This window comes from Penicillium macrosclerotiorum (assembly GCF_028827735.1).
Source record: "Penicillium macrosclerotiorum strain IBT 26536 chromosome Unknown utg000006l_segment0_segment0, whole genome shotgun sequence".
In the NCBI taxonomy this organism is placed as follows: Eukaryota; Fungi; Ascomycota; class Eurotiomycetes; order Eurotiales; family Aspergillaceae; genus Penicillium; species Penicillium macrosclerotiorum.
This window is the reverse complement of record NW_026643085.1, coordinates 3,919,662-3,937,668: the sequence shown is the minus strand read 5'-3', so window position 1 is coordinate 3,937,668 and position 18,007 is coordinate 3,919,662. Positions and strand designations below refer to the sequence as shown.

The 18,007-nt window shown below is 47.6% G+C and overlaps 8 protein-coding genes across 8 annotated transcripts; 5 read left to right on the top strand and 3 right to left on the bottom strand.

The window, feature by feature from the left end:
- Window positions 1–273: 273 nt before the first annotated feature.
- N7462_006704 (Polyketide synthase) lies at window positions 274–1,995 on the top strand (the record flags this gene model as incomplete). The annotated part of the gene is made up of 1 exon (XM_057078422.1): window positions 274–1,995. One exon carries the CDS (start codon window positions 274–276, stop codon window positions 1,993–1,995), a length of 1,722 nt encoding a protein of 573 aa, XP_056934002.1.
- A 1,382-nt stretch (window positions 1,996–3,377) lies between these two features.
- N7462_006703 (Acyl transferase/acyl hydrolase/lysophospholipase) lies at window positions 3,378–4,257 on the top strand (the record flags this gene model as incomplete). The annotated part of the gene is made up of 2 exons (XM_057078421.1): window positions 3,378–4,160; window positions 4,240–4,257. 2 exons carry the CDS (start codon window positions 3,378–3,380, stop codon window positions 4,255–4,257), a joined length of 801 nt encoding a protein of 266 aa, XP_056934001.1.
- Window positions 4,258–5,105: 848 nt separating this feature from the next.
- On the top strand, window positions 5,106–6,063 carry N7462_006702 (beta-ketoacyl reductase; the record flags this gene model as incomplete). The annotated part of the gene is made up of 2 exons (XM_057078420.1): window positions 5,106–5,174; window positions 5,239–6,063. The coding sequence occupies 2 exons, from the start codon at window positions 5,106–5,108 to the stop codon at window positions 6,061–6,063; spliced, it is 894 nt and encodes a 297-aa protein (XP_056934000.1).
- A 193-nt stretch (window positions 6,064–6,256) lies between these two features.
- N7462_006701 (putative ABC multidrug transporter) lies at window positions 6,257–10,565 on the bottom strand (the record flags this gene model as incomplete). The annotated part of the gene is made up of 2 exons (XM_057078419.1): window positions 6,257–8,779; window positions 8,832–10,565. 2 exons carry the CDS (start codon window positions 10,563–10,565, stop codon window positions 6,257–6,259), a joined length of 4,257 nt encoding a protein of 1,418 aa, XP_056933999.1.
- A 1,322-nt stretch (window positions 10,566–11,887) lies between these two features.
- Window positions 11,888–13,494, bottom strand: N7462_006700 (aldehyde dehydrogenase family protein; the record flags this gene model as incomplete). Its single annotated transcript, XM_057078418.1, has 4 exons — window positions 11,888–11,900; window positions 11,951–13,031; window positions 13,089–13,392; window positions 13,450–13,494. 4 exons carry the CDS (start codon window positions 13,492–13,494, stop codon window positions 11,888–11,890), a joined length of 1,443 nt encoding a protein of 480 aa, XP_056933998.1.
- An 857-nt stretch (window positions 13,495–14,351) lies between these two features.
- N7462_006699 (SDR family NAD(P)-dependent oxidoreductase) lies at window positions 14,352–15,193 on the top strand (the record flags this gene model as incomplete). Its single annotated transcript, XM_057078417.1, has 2 exons — window positions 14,352–14,943; window positions 14,997–15,193. 2 exons carry the CDS (start codon window positions 14,352–14,354, stop codon window positions 15,191–15,193), a joined length of 789 nt encoding a protein of 262 aa, XP_056933997.1.
- Window positions 15,194–16,063: 870 nt separating this feature from the next.
- N7462_006698 (rRNA-binding ribosome biosynthesis protein UTP23) lies at window positions 16,064–17,187 on the top strand (the record flags this gene model as incomplete). Its single annotated transcript, XM_057078416.1, has 3 exons — window positions 16,064–16,151; window positions 16,210–16,299; window positions 16,388–17,187. 3 exons carry the CDS (start codon window positions 16,064–16,066, stop codon window positions 17,185–17,187), a joined length of 978 nt encoding a protein of 325 aa, XP_056933996.1.
- A 397-nt stretch (window positions 17,188–17,584) lies between these two features.
- N7462_006697 (COX assembly mitochondrial protein) lies at window positions 17,585–17,959 on the bottom strand (the record flags this gene model as incomplete). Its single annotated transcript, XM_057078415.1, has 2 exons — window positions 17,585–17,841; window positions 17,926–17,959. 2 exons carry the CDS (start codon window positions 17,957–17,959, stop codon window positions 17,585–17,587), a joined length of 291 nt encoding a protein of 96 aa, XP_056933995.1.
- Window positions 17,960–18,007: the final 48 nt, after the last annotated feature.

The window sequence follows — 18,007 nt, the reverse complement described above, 5'->3', positions numbered from 1 at the left end:
CTAGGGGCACCATTCATTATATCCGGTATGTAACCTCTGATTATGAGTTTGAAATTATGTAGCTAGAAAATTTACCTAATCCCTTATAAAGAGGAAATATTTCGAAGTCCGGAAGACAGTCAGCTCAGCCACCCCCTCCTCAGCCAGCCAGTATGTTCAGCCTTGCAAATTGCCCTTGTTGATCTCCTTGCGTCATGGGACATATATCCCAGCTCAGTTACTGGCCACTCTAGTGGAGAAATTGCTGCAGCGTATGCGAGTCATTCATTGACTATGGAAGACGCCATGGCTGTGGCATATTTCCGTGGAGTTGCCGCTAGCCAACTTCTTTTATCAAATCCGATGAAAGGGTCCATGGCAGCTATTGGAATGTCTGTGGACGCGGTGATGCCCTATTTAACACAGTTGACAACCGGCAAGGCTGTTGTGGCATGCATCAACAGCCCTTCCAACGTAACAGTATCCGGTGATGCCTGTGCAATTGACGAACTGTTGGACGTGCTAAGAGATCAATCTGTGTTTATGCGGCCTCTCAATGTGGACGTTGCGTATCACTCGCATCACATGGAATTGATTGCCAATGAATATCTAAGTTCCATTGACCCAATTTCCCCAAGACCCTATACAGATATATCATCAAATGAAGAAGCTGTTGCATTCTTCAGCTCGGTTACTGGGGCCGAGATTCAGCCTGATGAACTGGCATCTCGGTATTGGGTTTCCAACTTACTTGGGCAGGTGCAGTTCTCCCACTCGTTGACAAATCTCTGTTTTGAGACGAAGAGAAAGCATGGGGCAGCTGGGGCAATGGTTAGAAAAAGGGCCGGGGCGGCTAAAAAGCCCAGCATTGATTGTATCTTGGAGATAGGCCCCCACTCAGCTCTTTCCGGGCCCATCAATCAAATCCTACAGTCGGATTTGAAACTTAAGGCTGCAAAGATTTCATACTTAAGCATTCTTTCGAGAAATATCGATGCAGTCTCAACTGTACTTCAAGCAGCATCCACATTGGCAACACTTAACTACCCAGTAGACCTCTCTGCGATAAATTTTCCTGCGGGCATGGAAAACCGGTTCGCTGCGAGACTTCTCATGGATATGCCACCATATTGTTGGAATCATACAAGATCATACTGGGCAGAGCCTCGCTTGAGTATAACCTATCGGCAGCGAAGATATCCTCGAACAGATTTGCTTGGTTCACCTGACAATATGGCCTGTTCATTTGAGCCTCGATGGCGAAATCATCTGCGGTTGTTAGAGATTCCATGGCTGATAGACCATAAGATTCAGTCAAACATTGTTTACCCCGCTGCGGGGTATATAAGTATGGCGATTGAGGCCATTACGCAATTGATTAAAAGCACCGATAAGGTTTCGGGCATTACTATGCAAGAGGTCTCAATTCGCTCAGCCTTGATCATTCCGGAAGATAGAGGGGTTGAAGTAATGACTTCATTTCGTCGATTTGATCGGAATCGAACAAATGAAGGAAGTATTCGCTATGAGTTCCATATTTACTCCGTCACTAGTACCAACAGGTGGACTGAGCATTGTTCTGGACTTATTGGTGTGAAAACCGAATCAGACTCAAGTGATCGATTGGCTGTTAAAGAGATGAATGGGAATGATATTACACTCCTGGGGGAGCAAACCAACAGCATTTCCGTAATTAACGTTCATCAGCTCTACGAATTATTACAAAATGTTGGCCTAGAGTATGGTCCGCACTTTTCCAATCTCACTAGTGCTCGCAGAATTCAGAATGGCACCTGCTTTGGAGAAATCACCATTCCAGACACCGGTTTCAACATGCCAATGAAGTTCCAGCATCCTCTGTTAGTACATCCTTGCACGTTGGACAGTATTTTTCACACTATTTTCGCCGCACTCCCTGAAAGCATTTGGGCCGGGAAGAATGCATTTATTCCAGTATTTCTCCACCAACTATACATTTCTTCAGAAATCGACTCCGCCCCCCTGGCGAGATTTTGACTACATGTACCAATATTCAACTTGGCCCTGGGGATGATATATCGGCATCAATAGTTGCGACGGGCGATGTCAGTGGAGACCCTAACCTAGGTCCAAAAATATCAATAAATGGACTGCAATGTACTCGCCTTCCAGCTGAACTGGATATTTCGGTGATACCAAGAGATGTCCCCATTTGCTATGGAATTAAGTGGCAACCGGACCCAAGTTTCATTTCAGAAAGCACAAGCTCACTTCTGTTCCGCTCACGGCATATCAAACGCAACACCGCTCTCTCTCAGGGCAACTACGAATATTTTACAAAATGCCTTATCAAGGATGCAATCTTGAAAATAAATGAAGAGGGCCCTGAGAAGCTCAATTCCCTGAGCTATAAATACAAATCAAGTCTTTCACACATACTTCATCTACACAAAGACGATAATGGTTCTATGGCTGCCGATAGACAATCGAATAGTTGGTCTGATTCTGATCAAGCTCCTGAAGCTTTCGATAGGCTGCTGTCTAGCGTGGCTGATTGTATCTCGTCCTTTATTTTGTCGGAGGAAACATTTTTTCAATCTTGGCGTCGACTATGGAATGACTACTGTGAGGCAATTCACAGCTTACCAGTTTATCATGCCGCAAAGAAATATTTGAGCCTGATTGGTCATAAAAAGCCTGACATGTCGGTTCTCGAGATCGATGATGGAAGGGGTTACCCATGCAAGCTGTTCCTAGAGCAGCTGTCAAGAGATGGTGCTAATGGCTTGCGAACGACACCTATTTGTGGTAAATATAATTTTTGGAAAAATAAAAAATTGATAACAGATGCACCAGAGATATTGCCACAGTTTCCAGAATGGGTTGAACTCTCTGAAGTTGATGTTGAGCATGGGAGCACAAAGAGCATCATGTTCGACGTGATAATCATCCACAGTGGCCTCCAGTACATGTACCCCGCAGCTAAAATTCTCTCTGCCATCAAAGATCTTCTTAAGCCTTCTGGAGAATTAATGATACTTGACACTTTGCATCCAATGAGAAGTATATTGGATTCCCTCCTGTGCAATGTTCTATACCTATGGCCAACAGGTACATTTGATATGAATCATCAGCCGGGGGTAACGTGGGAAAGGTTGATTCGTGAAGTTGGACTCCGGACCAGAATCATCACTGAGGGGAGTGAAACGGGGAGCCAGAAACACAGCTTGGTTATATGCAATCATCAGTGGCAAGGAATACCTAGTGAAAGGAAGATTTTGATCATATGTCAGACCGAAAATGACAAGTCTGGAGCTCAATGCTTGAAATTCAGTCTAGAACGACTTTCCTTCAGAGTGAGTCTCACAGATGTCCATAACGCGTTGCCAAAGGATCAAATTTGTGTATTTTTTGACAATATGGATCAATCGGCGTTCTCCAATCTCGACTTTACAACTCTAGAAAAGATCAAACAAGTATTTCTAAAGAGTGCAGGGGTATTATGGGTGACCAGAGGCGGAATCATTGAACCTACGTGCCCAGAAGCTGCCCTTGCGTTCGGATTCGCAAGAACAGCTCGTACTGAGTCGGGAGTCAGGCCAATCATATCACTCGACATCTCTGCGAAGGAGTTTCCCTTGAAATATCCAACAATTGAGATTATTGTCAGGATGTTGAAGTCTCGGTTTTTCCACGAAAACTTGAGCTGCGAACATCTGGATACCGAGTTTGCATTGAAGGATGGAGTGGTTTCAATTCCTCGCATCCTTGAAATGGAGGATATGGACCAGGAATTTGCGTATCTAAACCAGCACGAGACACGATCCCAGGAGGTATTTCAGCAGCCAGAACAGCCCTTACGCTTGTCAAAGAGACATACAAAACATAATAATGCATATTTTACAACCGACCTTCAAGTGCGTCCACTACCAGAAGGATATATCGGTATCGAAGTGATCGCATTTGGTCTAAATGAATGTGACCTAGAAGATATACAAGTTGATGACTACGAAGTGACATCCGGGCAAGAATGCAGTGGAAAGGTCTACGCTGTTGGTGCCGGAGTCGAGGAGTTCTGCGTGGGAGACCGTGTTGCTTGCCTTGGAGCAGGAACATCCCGGAGTTACTATCATGATCAAGCTTCGGCCTTTCAGAAGATTCCAGATAATATGTCGTACGAACTGGCGGCAGCAATTCCAGTGGTATTTTCGACTGCACATTTTATTGTGCATAGCTTGGCGCAGGTTCAGACTGACAAAACGATTCTGATACACAATGCAGCCAGTTGGCATGGACTAGCAATTCTGGAGGTTTGTTGCTTGACTAATGCTCGAATCATCCCGATGGTAGCATCAGAGGACCAGAAAAGCCTTTTAAATAGCAAATTTTCGATTGACTCCCAGCAGATCTTGGTTGATGGAAGTGATGATGTTGTGAAATATCTTTTGGAATCCACCAGAGGTACAATGGCCGATGTGGTCATAACCTCTATAGATGTTAGCGACAAGATTCTTCACATTTTATGGCAATGTGTTGGGTGCTCTGGGCACTTGGTTTACCTCCGGGGTCTCAAAGCCAGAACCTTCCCTTTGAGTCTCTCATCATATCACCCGCAAGACTTTTCATTTTCGACATTTGACGTATTTCGGTTTCAAAATGGGAGGGCAGAATATGCGTCATTAACCTGGGCAAGAGTGATGCAATGTTTTCATGAAGGAAAATTACGTGGCCCGTCATCCTTCTCCATTTTCAAAGTTTCAGAGATCCAGGAAGCAATTCAGGCTGTTCATGCAGAGCAACATGTCGTGCTTAGTGCGAGAACAAATCCCGCAGTTCCGGTAGCTCATCTTATTCTTGGGTGCTGACCTTTTTGAATCCCAGCTCACATTTCCCAGACAAAATTTCCAAATGCACCCAAAATGATTTTCAAACATAATTCATCCTATCTCCTAGTCGGCGGGCTCGGGGGCATTGGACGTTCGATAGCGTCATGGATGGCCGATCATGGTGCGACTTCTTTGGTCTTGGTAAGCCGAAGGGGGTTGTCGAGCCAGGCAGGCCAGTTAGCAGTACGTGAGCTCTCTTCTCGAGGCATTCAGGTAATTATCTATGTCTGCGACATAACGATCGAGGCAAAAGTTCGGGAAATGTGTGACGAATTGTCCATGGTTGCTCCACCAATTCGGGGCGTTATTCACGGCGCGATGGCCTTGAAGGTAGATAATACCTAATGGACAATCATTTTTTCATCAATAACTGAATTTATAACCGTGGAATTAGGACGTGCATATCGAATTGATGACATTGGATGATTACTATATGGTTTTGAATCCTAGGTATACCGGAACTTTAAACTTGCACAAGCATCTTCCTGAGAGCCTTGATTTCTTCGTGATGCTTTCATCTATCAGTGGCATTATTGGCAACGCTACCCAATCAGCCTATGCAGCAGGTTCTGCATTCATGGACTCATTTGCAGCATACCGGAACTCACTTGGTCTGCCGGGCGTTTCGTTGGATCTTGGAGTAATAACCGGTATTGGCTATCTTGCCGAAAATAAAGACCTTGCAGCCAAAATGGGTCAACGGGGATTTCAAAGCACCAATGCGGAGACTCTTCTATTACTCGTTGAACTTGCCATCTCTCAATCATCGACAGATGGTAAGTGCCAAATTGTCACTGGCCTCGGAGAATGGAAGGCCGGCAAATCGATAGGAAACTTTGAGGCACCATTATTCGCCCATTTCAGACGCAAGTTCCAAAATTATGCACAGCTTTCCCAGGCCCATGACAATACGAAAGTCTTGCATGATGGTTTGAAAGCCTCGAATACGAAAGACGAAGCCATCGGTATTATCTTGGAGGCTCTCAGCGAGAGAATCGCTATACAACTCAATATCCCAGTCGAGAAAGTCAATCCAGGGAGCCCGATTTCAGAGTTTGGAATTGATTCGAACGTCGCAGTTGAATTGCGAAATTGGATAGTTAAAACTCTAGAAAGTACGATACCTATCCTTGAGATTCTGGCAAGTGATTCAATATTTCATTTGGCGCAACAAATTGCAGCTCGCTCGAAATTAAGCGGAGCTATCGAGGAGGTATAGGAAGAGAACTAGAAATTCGGGGAAGCAATTGCACGGAGTAAAGATGTGTATTGAAATGAAGATTACATATTATTTTTCTCCCGAAAACACCCCCATTTAGTACTAAAAAGCAATTGTAGAATAATCGAAGATAACAGCCACCCCCAGTCTAAAATCTATGGTTTCTAAATCACGCCCTTTGCCCAGTTGTGGCTCATTCGGCCTTTTTCGAGGCCTTTGTGCGCAACTTCATTAGAAGGTACACCAGGGAGTACGAGCTGATCGCGAAAAGGGCCACGATGCCGATATCCCGCCATCCATAGTAGTATTCCTTCAGGTTGAGTGAGTGTAAATAGTCGCTGCCCTTGCGGTACTCGCACACCCGGCAGGACTCGGTCGCATCCGGATTCACCAAATTCATACTAGAACCGGTAGTCTGCATGTAGGTTTCCAGGTATTGGATGCAGGTTGAGCCGTTAGGCGGATTGAAGATGGCAAATTCGCTCTCCTTGCAGTTCACTTCCGTATCCCACACGTTGAATACCAGCAGCCCACCCATAAGGTAATTGAATGGGTTCATCCAGTAGATCCAGTAACGCCAGAATTCTTGGATCTGTCCATACGGGACGAGAACACCACAGAAGGAAACCAAGGTTCCGATGATCAGGGGATTAACCAGAGCTGCAAATGTGGCGTTGGGGGCATACGCAGCGACGAATTGACCAATACCAGTGTACACAAACTCATAAAGCAGCATCATGAAAAAGGTTGGGCCAGACTTGTCTGAAGCAGTTTCGCCACCGATCGTCCAGTACCAGCACACGAAATACAGCACAGCACAGATACAGAGGTAAGGGAATTCAGATACCACCAGTGCGGTGACAAAAGCCCACCAGGAGTACATCTTGGATTTCTTTTCGCGTTGTTCATAGATTGCACGTCGCTCAAGGAAGAGGGGCTGCAACTGGTTGATAACACCGGGAGCGACGAAAATGAAGTTGAAAATAGTGAAAAGTCGGAGCTGCATACTGCCCACGCTATCACCGATCATCCAAAAGGAGAAACCGTTAAAGAGAGCGGAGCCAATATGTAGAGCCATCTTATTGTTGACGTAGTCAGTGTTGCGGAAAAGGGCGGTGCTCATACGAGCAGTAACGAGCTTCGTCTGCTCCCAGATACTGGTAGCAAATTCTTGACCATCATCCTGGGTACCAGGAGGCATGCTTGCAGCAGTATTAACGATTTCTTCAAGTTCTTTCACCGCTGATCCATGCTCGGGCGACTCGAGCCAAACTTGATTCCAGTCACGACCCTGGCTCAGATTTCCGGAGACAACATCAATCATATGCTCAGCCGGGTTCGTGTTAGGAGGACACGGGGCACCATATCGACTGAAGTAATTCTTAACAGTTTGACCGTTATCACCGATTTCTCCAAAATACACCGTCTTGCCGCCCTTAGCAAGCAAAAGTAATGTGTCGAATTCGGCGAAGAGCTGGGCAGAAGGCTGGTGGATAGTAACCAGAACGGCCTGCCCAACATCGGCCAGCTTTCGTAAGAATCGAACCGTGTTATAAGCAGACTGGCCATCGAGGCCAGAAGTAGGCTCATCCAAGAAAATAAGAATGCTCGGCTTCGACACCAACTCGACACCAATAGTCACACGCTTACGCTGTTCCACACTGAGACCAGCACCGACGCGACCAACAAGCGTATCTGCCAGATCGTGGAGCTCCAGGAGATCGATAATAGTATCCACGTACTTCAACTTTTCCTCGCGCGAGACATCACGGTTCTGGCGGAGCAGAGCGGAGAATTCAAGCGACTCACGCACAGTAGCAAAGGGCTCCAATACATCAAGTTGCTCACAGTATCCAGCGGAACGTTGGAATGACACAGGCAGGGGTCGACCATCGACCATGATAGATCCTTTAATGGTTCCATCGGTCTTGCGTTGGGCCAAAACGTCAAGCAGAGTAGTTTTACCAGCGCCAGAGGATCCCATAAGTGCGCCTAGCATACCAGGCTTAACCCATCCAAAGACATTGTCAAGAAGAAGGCGATCTCCAGAGGGAGTTTTCACGGTATAGCTCAGGTTCTTCCAAGTGAAAACAGAGGTATTGCGAACCAACTGGTTGTCGATATCGCTCTCGTCGCGGGCATCACCATCGGAGGGCTTCTTGGATTTCTCCTGCACCTGGGATTCTTCATCAACGGGAGCATTTTGATAGTGCTGATCGAGACGTTCGCGGGGAATCACAAGACAGCTTCCGCTCTCTGAGGGTGATTGCCATCTAGAGGTGGCAATGATGGTAACAACAACGAATAGAACCCACCAAGCCCAATTAATTCCGAAGTTGCGCCAGACATGAGAATGGCTATAAGAAAGCGAACTGAGATACTGATCACCGGTAACATATGTGTTTCCTTGAATTGCGCCACCAACACCAGCACAGGATTGATAGGCAGAATCCTCATAGCCGCTACCTGAAGGAATCAGGTTGTTGGCAACGCAGGGAATAACCTTTCCGTGGAATTCGTTCGATAGCAGGGCCTCGAAACCATATGCTAGCGGGTCAATCCAGAAAATCCAGCCTAGCCAGGGGTGCATTTCTGGTTTCTGGATCATGTAACCAGTATACATGATGAGAGCGGCGATGAGGAATCCGGAAACCTTTGATGCACCGTCGAAGGTAGTAAACAAGGCACCAACCGCACGGAAGAGGGCTGTCATGCACTGTGAAATTATTAGTATATCTCCTCGACAACAAGGGGAAGGTTAGACATACCATGGTTGTGACAAAAACTGTAACCCAGTAAGTAAAGAAAACACCGGCGTTCATCGTCAACCCGACCATAAAGTACACGACCAGCGAGAACATGCTGATCTGGAACAAGAGAACCGGGATATCGGCAGCAATTTGAGCAATGCAAAACGCGGCAGGGTGAAACATAGCGAACCCCTTGTGCTTCACCAATACCGGGCGACCGCTGAACGAGTCTGTGACTTCTGACATGGCCAATAAACTATTATACAGCAATGAGAAGAAAAGAGCACCAGACTTCACGAAGAGTCCTCCTGAGTTATCAGGTGCGCTGTAGAACAGAGATCCTGCAATCAATGCCTGCATCAAAGTTGCGACCTGCTTGATGATAAAAGTTGCCTTATCACCCCAAAGGATCTGGTACTGTCGAGAAACACAAGCTTTGACTTGCTCAGTGAAGCTAACAGTGAGGGGGCTTCCTTTGGGGAGTTGCTTAGAGGTCTCGAAGGCCACCCCTTCCTTGAAATCTTCGGTTCGTTGACGCGCAGCTTCGGAATCTGGATAGCTATACTCGTTGACCATTGTGGAATAGATCGGTGACTTCTCATATTCCTGCCGAAGGGTTTCCTTGGATCGTGGAAAGCGGTTTTCGTAGCCGTCGCGAATCCGGCGCTCAGTTGGTACAGTAACACCGGTCAGGAAGTCGGCGACGTTTGAACCTTCACGGCACACGAAGCCGGCTTCTTCCATAAAAGGTCGGGCTTGATTTCGGGGTCCGTAGTAAACCTGTTCACCCTCATCCAGAACCAGAACCTTGTCAAAAAGTTCGTAAATTCCGTTTCCAGCTTGATAGAGAGTAACGATGGTTGAGAGACCCAAAGTGTCGGTCATTGCACGAATAGCCTTAGTCCACTCCAGAGCAGTGCTGGCATCCAACCCACGAGTACTGTTGTCCCAGCAGAAGACCGATCCCCGAGTTGCGAGACATTCGATGATCGAGACACGTTTCCGCTCTCCACCTGAAACACCCCGAACGTACTCATTGCCGACCTTGGTATCTTCGGTATGGGCGATGCCCATCGATTCGAGCAGGAATTTCTTCGCTTCTTCGCGGTAGGCCTCGGGGGAATCGATACCACCCGGGAGCTTGAAGGGGACCTTGAGACGGGTTGCAAAATCCATGGTTTGTCCGACAGTCAAGGTTGGGAAGAACAATTCTTCCTCAGTGTTCATGACAATCTGTCCGCGATACTTACTAGCCTCCGCCGCGGTCAACGAACCGAACCGGACGTCGCCTTCGATTGCCTTGAATCCTCCACGACGATTGGCGAGCAGTTTGAGCAAAGTGGTACAGCCGGAACCGGGGCGGCCCAAAACGAGGAGCATCTCACCAGGCTTGACACAGCCGTGGCTATTCTTCAAAATGGTGCGGAGCGGTGGTTTGTTTCGGGATTCCTTGATGTGCTGGGGGATATTGAACTGCGAAAGCACATTCTCGTTCACGGCGGCCTCGGAGCTGATGACATCGACATTCAGATTCTGCCAGGTAACCCCGAGCTCCTGGCGCTTGAATCCGGACGCCAGGTCACGTTCATGTTGTTGTTGAACCTGTGCAAGCAGACTCCAGTCATTGATCTGGCCGGGGACAGGGCTGCTCTTCCTTGGGGTCTCTTCTCCAAGGACGGTGGCAGCACTCTCCGTTCCATCCTTGATGTCAATCGACCCATTCAGGGACGAGGGCTGGGTGGTGCCCTCCATGATGACATAAATTATAGAAAGATGGGGAGAGGGAAGGAGAGAGTGGGAGGGTGACCCGCGGCGAGACTGAATCCTTATATTCGCATACAATCGCCAATGCTCGCAGTGGGTCCGCAAGATAAATGGATCAAATATGAACTTGACGGACACAGTGTCCGTCCGAGACTCCGGCACCAATGAAGGATCCTCTTATCCTCTCCTCTGACATGACAAGCATCGTGGCCCCTAATCATCGTTCTGGACTCAAAAACTGAAGGCGTGGTGGAGCCTCCAAACGAACCCACGAACCAAGGAAGCCCCGTCAACCAGCGCCGTTGGTCCAACTTCCGCTGACACATCGGCTCATCCGCAGCAAACCTGCCCGTGGCCCGATTTGCCCTCGATTGCTCTCATCGGACGTGGTGGATCCCAGTAATTCCAGGGTGCCTGAGCCGCATACGCAATGGAAAAAAAATGATAATTTGTTTTCCGAGACGCTGTCCAGGCGTACGAGTCCGGCAGCCTGTCCACCGCCAGATGATTGATAAAAAAAAATGCATCTGCTCCTTCGGCGCTCGCATTGCCAAGAGGCCGAGGCGCAACGCTGACGATGTTGACTGGTCGACGAGGCTTTTGGCCCGACGATCGGGCCGATCGGGATTAGCCCGTTTCCGCTGAGTCAGCGGCACGGGGCTTCGGAGGTTGTTTTTTTTTCCTTTTTTTTTTCTCGTGTTTGGGATTTCGTTTGTTGCTGTCGATGTGACATCTTCGGGGGTTAACGGAGATGATTACGGAGTTAATGTATATTACTGTATATAGAAGGACTTTGTATAACCTTCCCGATGGCACTCTGTGATGTGGCTGCTGGTCGTTGTTACACCTGCGATCCGAGCGCAATGTCCAGCTGGTTAATTCACTTTAGTTCTCTTTCTCTGCTATCAATGATAAGTCAACTACGTAGCTAGAGAGGGCGGGCTGGGTACCGGGAATCCACACGGCTCGGAGAGTTCCAACTCCCCGATACGGCTCGTTCTCACAACCCTCTAGGTCATTTCCCCCTGGCCCCCCTCTGTGGCGCTCGGCAGGCTTGAGAAGCGATCAGCCCCTGAGATTAATTATATCCGTGCCCAAGGTGGCACGATCAGCGCCATGTGACATGTATACTATAGGCGAGAATAAGTCCATTACTCGAGCTACCTGTAACTATCTGTAACTATCACCACTCGTCTCGATTCGCTTGTTCAATCTTCAACCTTCTTCAGCCTTGAGACTGAGGAATGATCTGCACAAAAATGGGTCATCAAGAACCCAACATTGACTATACCATCAGTAATCATCGAGATCTAACAGTTGAGACTGGATCGACGTCAGCTGAATTCATCAACAAGGGCAGCAATGCACCATACTTCAAATAAATCGTCTTGGTCTCGGTATACGATTCCAATCCATGAATTCCCAGCTCACGCCCAATACCCGATTGCTTATATCCCCCAAACGGTACCTGTTGATTGATCATTGACACACAATTGATTCCCACCGAGCCACTCTCCAGCAAAGCACTGATCCGCATCGCCCTCGACACGTCCTTCGTAAAGACCGCGGCCATCAACCCATACTCAGTATCATTGGCCATCTCCAAGAACTCTTCCTCAGTTTTGAAGGTGCGCAGGCATGTCACGGGGCCGAAGATCTCATTCTTATACACATTGGCCTGGGAGTCAGGGTTATAGAGCACCGTCGGCTCAAAGAAACATCCCGTATCCCCACGTCGTTTCCCACCCACAAGAATCTGAGTCTCACCGTCAGCGAAGAATGACTCCACTCGGGCCAGCTGGGCCTTGTCTGCCAATGGACCGAGTCCAGTCTCCTCATTGTCAGGGTCGCCAACACGCTCGGCAGCGGCTTTCATGCTTTTCACAAAAGCCTCCGTGAATTTCTCTGCTATGCTCTCCTGGACATATAGCCGGCTTGCAGCAATGCAAACCTGCCCACTGTTCTGGGTGATAGCAGTCGTGGCCCACTGAACGGCATTCTCGAGATTGCAGTCCTCAAAAATCCCCGCTGGGGACTTGCCACCCAACTCAAGAGTAACACGCTTGAGATTGGTTTCCGCCGCAGCGCGCTGGATCTTCTTCCCCGTGGGACCGGAGCCAGTAAAACTAATCTTTCGAATGTGGGGATGTCGTGCTAGGAGGTCACCCGTGGCCCCGGCACCGGTAAGAACTTGAAGGACTCCGGGTGGAAGAATGCTGGAGACAAGTGATGCAAAACGCAGTGCGGAGAATGGAGTCTTCTCGCTAGGTTTCAGGATCATAACGTTACCAGTTGCGAGTGCCGGGCCGCACTTAAACGCAATGAGGCCGATAGGCCCATTCCATGGAAGAATACCTGCACAAACACCCAGCGGCTCATGCTGCACAATTTTGAGAAACCCGTCATCCGCGGGGAAGCTTTCTCCGGCATGCTTGTCAGCCCAGCCGGCATAGTCTGCGTTCATGTTTTAGTTCATTTCTCAGCTCTGTAAAAGATCGTGGTGAACAGTACACTCGAACAAGTCGGCCGCCATTTGGATTTCTCCAAGACCCGCCTTCACCGGTTTCCCCATAGCGATGCGGTCCAGCCAAGCGAGCTCATCCTTATTTTCGCGAAGCACTTGCGCAATCTGATGAAGAAGACGCCCGCGCTCTTTGGCTGTGATGGTCCATGCCGCACTTCGGAAGGCAATTTGGGCACTCTTCACTGCCTTGTTCACGTCCTCTTCTACTGCGAACTGGAGCTTGTCGGTAATCAAGGAATCATTCGTCGGGTTATAGATCGGAAACCGCTCTGGCGAGGCCGAGTCGGTATACTGTATGTTTTGCAAGTATCAGGTTAAGTCTTACAGAAAAAGCGGATCAGGACCAACCTCTCCGTTGATAAAAAGCTGGGTGGGGATTGGAAAGACCGTCATCTTGGAGACCAGTCCAGGGCTATTGCTACTGTCAAAAACGTACAACTTCATCAATGCCTCGTTTACAACGCGGGGTATTTATGATTCTCCCTACATCTCGTCTTCAACATCAGCCAGAGACTGAATGGTATGCACTAATCAAAGTATTAATCATGTGATAATACATAAAATGGTCTGCTTTCTGCATCTTCCATCGGAGCGGAAGCCGGGGGTTCTTTTTCTTCTCCTGTTTGCCCCATGGCAAAAACTCGATCGAGACTAGTAAAAGAGGGGTTCATGTCGGAAGGAGACTTGGCTTATCTCAATTTGCATTCATCCTGGTAAACCCCCTCACCTTCAATTCATGCAATGCTTGGACCTCGTTGGATTTAAGGAGACAGGACGGGGTGGATAACGTATATCTTGAGACGATTTTGCGATTGTCCTTCTGTAATATATCTTATTTGCGAGTAGCTGTCTAAGAAACTGATCTTTGATGCCACCAAGGACCATAGTCAAAGCATTGAATTATGAGCTTCTCAAAGTCGTCTTAGCGAAGGCGCCCAGGCCGTGTGGGGCCTGGTTCGGCTCTCTTCCCCGCATGATGTATCCAGATTCTCCAGCATCGCCATGACTCGCAGCTGTGCATAAGTGAGTGGAACAGACTTATACAAGTGTAATCAGTATATTCCATTCATATGCAAATCTTCCAAACTGGATTAGGCCGAAATCTAGGCCTAATTCTCTGGAATCACGGAGGCCCGGGAAAACCCACCTTGCAGGTTTGGAGCGACTCTATTTAAGGCCTAGCTTCTTTGTCCAACTCTTTTTTTGTAACAAAACCGATTAAAAACTTCTATATAGACGTTTCTCAAAATATGGCATCGGTTGCATCCAAAGTTTTTGCCATCACCGGTGGCGCATCTGGTATGGGCGCCGCCACTGCGAGGCTCCTGGCGCATCGCGGTGCCGGCGCTGTTTGCATTGGGGACCTCTCCACTCATCGATTTAACGATTTAAAAGACACTATCAAGAAGATCAATCCATCAACTGAAGTACACTGTACTTCACTGGATGTTACGTCCCACTCCGCTGTTGATAAATGGATTCAAGGTGTGGTTTCCACATTCGGAGACCTTCATGGCGCTGCCAATATTGCGGGGATTCCGCAGGCTTCGGGTGTGAGAGAAGCGCCAAATATCTTGGGAGAGGCAGAAGAAGCTTGGAGTCAAATCATGCGCGTGAACCTTGATGGTGTATTCTACTCCACGAAGTCAGAAGTGCGCGCAATGCAAAACCTCACGCCGAGGCAGGATCGAAGCATTGTCAATGTGGCGAGTGTAGCAAGCATGAGCCATACTCCAGATGTATTTGCCTATGGCACATCCAAGGGAGCCTGCGCTTTCTTTACAACAAGTGTTGCTAAGGATACGTTCCCGATGGGAATTAGAATCAACACGGTTTCTCCAGGTACGCGGCAGAACCGCCCTTGTCGTGTTCAGACCTATTCTAATATATGCTAGGAGCAACAATGACTCCTATGTTGGCGAAGTTTGTGCCCAATGCAAGAACCGATGAAGAATTCCAACAGGCTTGGAAAAATCACGGATTACAGGTGATTGAAGCCGAGGATGTTGCACGTACAATTGTGTGGTTACTGAGTGAAGATTCGCGGCCAGTGTATGGTGCAAATATTAACGTTGGAGCGGGAATCCCTTAAAGATCTACATTTCCGTAGTAGTCAAGGCAGACATAGGCAGCTTCAAGTTCTTAGCAGGAGCTATAATATTATATGAAACCCATCGAATCTGACCTCTTTCATCAGCTTTGATCATTCCTTACGATTTTGACGAAAGTCTTCTATTTGATTTTCTATTTCTTGTTTAAGAGAGCGTTGGCAAATCGATCAATATAGACTTTGCCTAAATATTTATTAGATCTAATTTATTGGACAAAAAAGTCGAATCAAGGTCCATGAAATAGTCGTTGGACCTCGCGAACCTATATATTTGATCTCACGTTAATGACGAGATCATGTTTGACACAGAAAAACCCTTTCCAACCCCCTTCTTAGACCACTTACCAGACCGTTGACAATTGGAAACTGATGTAGAATATCACAAATTGTCTGAAGAAACCATTGATTTTTTTTTTATTTTTCTTTTCCTTTTCCTTTTTTCTCAAGTTGATCGGCATTTTATAGTATAGTAATTAGCTCTGTTGTGACAATGCTTTAACCACTGCCCCACACATGTAAGGTGGTCTTGGTACTTATCAGATCAGCATGTAAAGGACCATATCATGGCCCAGCGGCAGTCTGAAACTTCTAAACATGGCATTTTACTGTAAAACATTTCTAACAAAATTTTGATTTTCTCTATCTCTTGTCTTGGCCGTTAATGGTGGTAGCTGTTCGGTAGATGTTATGGATGTTTTACTTGACCCACCGCCTCCTCCCGACTCTCGTCGGTGTTCACCGCCTCTTCATCCGCCCGGCAAAATGAAAAAAAGTTTCGTTGTCGATGGCATCGCCGCAACCTCTACGATCCAACAACTTCAATACCCCAATCATTAGCCCCGACTTCCCACAATGAGGGCCAAACGTTCCAAGAAGTATCGCAAGCTCATGCATCAATATGAGCTTGCTTTCGGTTTCCGTGAAGCGTACCAAGTATTGGGTATGATTGCTGAGGCTATAACGTGACATTCGGACCCGTATACTAATTGCTTGAACAGTTGACTCCAATTTCCTTCGTGCTGTCGACTCTTTCAAGATGGACTTGATTCCCGCCCTTGAGCGGACTGTTCAAGGCAAAACCAAGCCATGTAAGCGCAGTCTTTGTCGATGCATGGATATGCCGTCGCAGCTGTAGCAGCTGCTTGTAAAGGCCTTGAACTGACCAAATTCCTTTAGTGCTGACCAAATGCTCACTCGCTGCTCTCATGGCAAACCAGCCAATCAACCCCAGGACCAACCAGCCTTATCGTCCCTACTGTCTTCCCCCGCCAACTATACTTCCTCTCCGTCACTGTTCACACAACAAGGAATCTACACCCATCGACGAGGTGGAATGTCTCCTGTCTTTGCTTTCACCCAGCACAGAAGTGAAGAAGAATAAGGAGCATTACATTCTTGCGACAGCAGACCCGATCGTCAAGAAGAAAGACGACAATACCGATTCACAGCAACGCAAGCGCAAGCGTGACGAGGACCGCGAAGAAGAGCAAGCTCTCCGCCGCGCCCGTCAACTCCGCGTTCGTGCTCGCTCTATCCCCGGTGTGCCAATTATCTATGTAAAGCGATCGGTCATGGTTCTGGAACCTATGAGCAACCCGTCGGAGACAGTTCGTGACGGTGTCGAGAGAGACAAGTTCCGTGTCGGCTTACCAGAGGAGCGGCAGACGGATGCAAAGCCAGAGGGAGAGCTGAAGAAGATCCGTGGCTTGAAGAAGGCGAAGGGTCCAAACCCGCTCAGTGTGAAGAAGACTAAGAAACGGACAGATGGCACTGCTGCCGCTCCCAGGAAAGAGAAGAAGCCTCAGGCGATCGCGGCCGACAGTGCTACAGCCGATGTTTCCGAAACGCCTGATGGAAATGACAGTTCTAGCAAACCCAAACGAAGACGCCGTCACCATAAGGGTGGCCCTCGGGAGGGGAATGAGGATACCGGGCTCGCAACTGAGGCTGGACAGGCAATGGAAGTAGATGCTTAAAGAAGCTTGTTGAAGCCCGGAATCAGCTGTCGCATTTATGTTTTATTTCCTCTATCCATGGTATGGCGTTCAGGCTGGCTATTTTTATTAAAAGTACAATCAATATATCTGCAATATGACTTTTATTGTGTCGAATTTCCAGAAACCTCTTTATGTATATAATTTGGAACTCTTCAAGGACTTGAATGTTGAAAGTAAGAATTTCATCGCGCCCGTGATACATGCATTTCAAATGCTTCAAATATTGTACAAAAACAATAATATACAGATGATGAGAAGAGAGGACGAGACAAGGTCTCTGATGCAAATTGAAAAAAAATCCCATAATCCATCAAATTGTGATACGCCAGCTCCGGTGCCCAAGTGTAAAAACGACATTATGTAGCGCAACACAAAATCACTGCTTTGAAGAATTGGAGTTCTCAGCACTGGTATTGGAGGGCACCTGATCAGCCCCTCTTTCTTTCGCCCAGATCTCTTCAATGCGACGTCGATTGCTGCGAGCCTCGTCTCGGTTCCGTTTCGCCCGGTCGAATCGTTCAGCGGAAAGACATTTGTTCACATCACGCTTGATATCGTTGCAGTTTCCAAGAGCTTTGTAGATAAATCCACGGGCATGGCATTCGTCGAGGGCAGTCATAACCTCCTCGCAGTCTGCAGGACTTTGATTAGCAGTGGTCACATTAAAGGCACCCTCTATATAGGAGACTGGATTGAAGCTCAAAAGGCTGTACATACTGATGTTATAGGGAGTATGTAGGTGAGAATGCATCTTTGACGGTAGCGAGGATTTATGGATGTCAACAGAGAGTTCAATGCC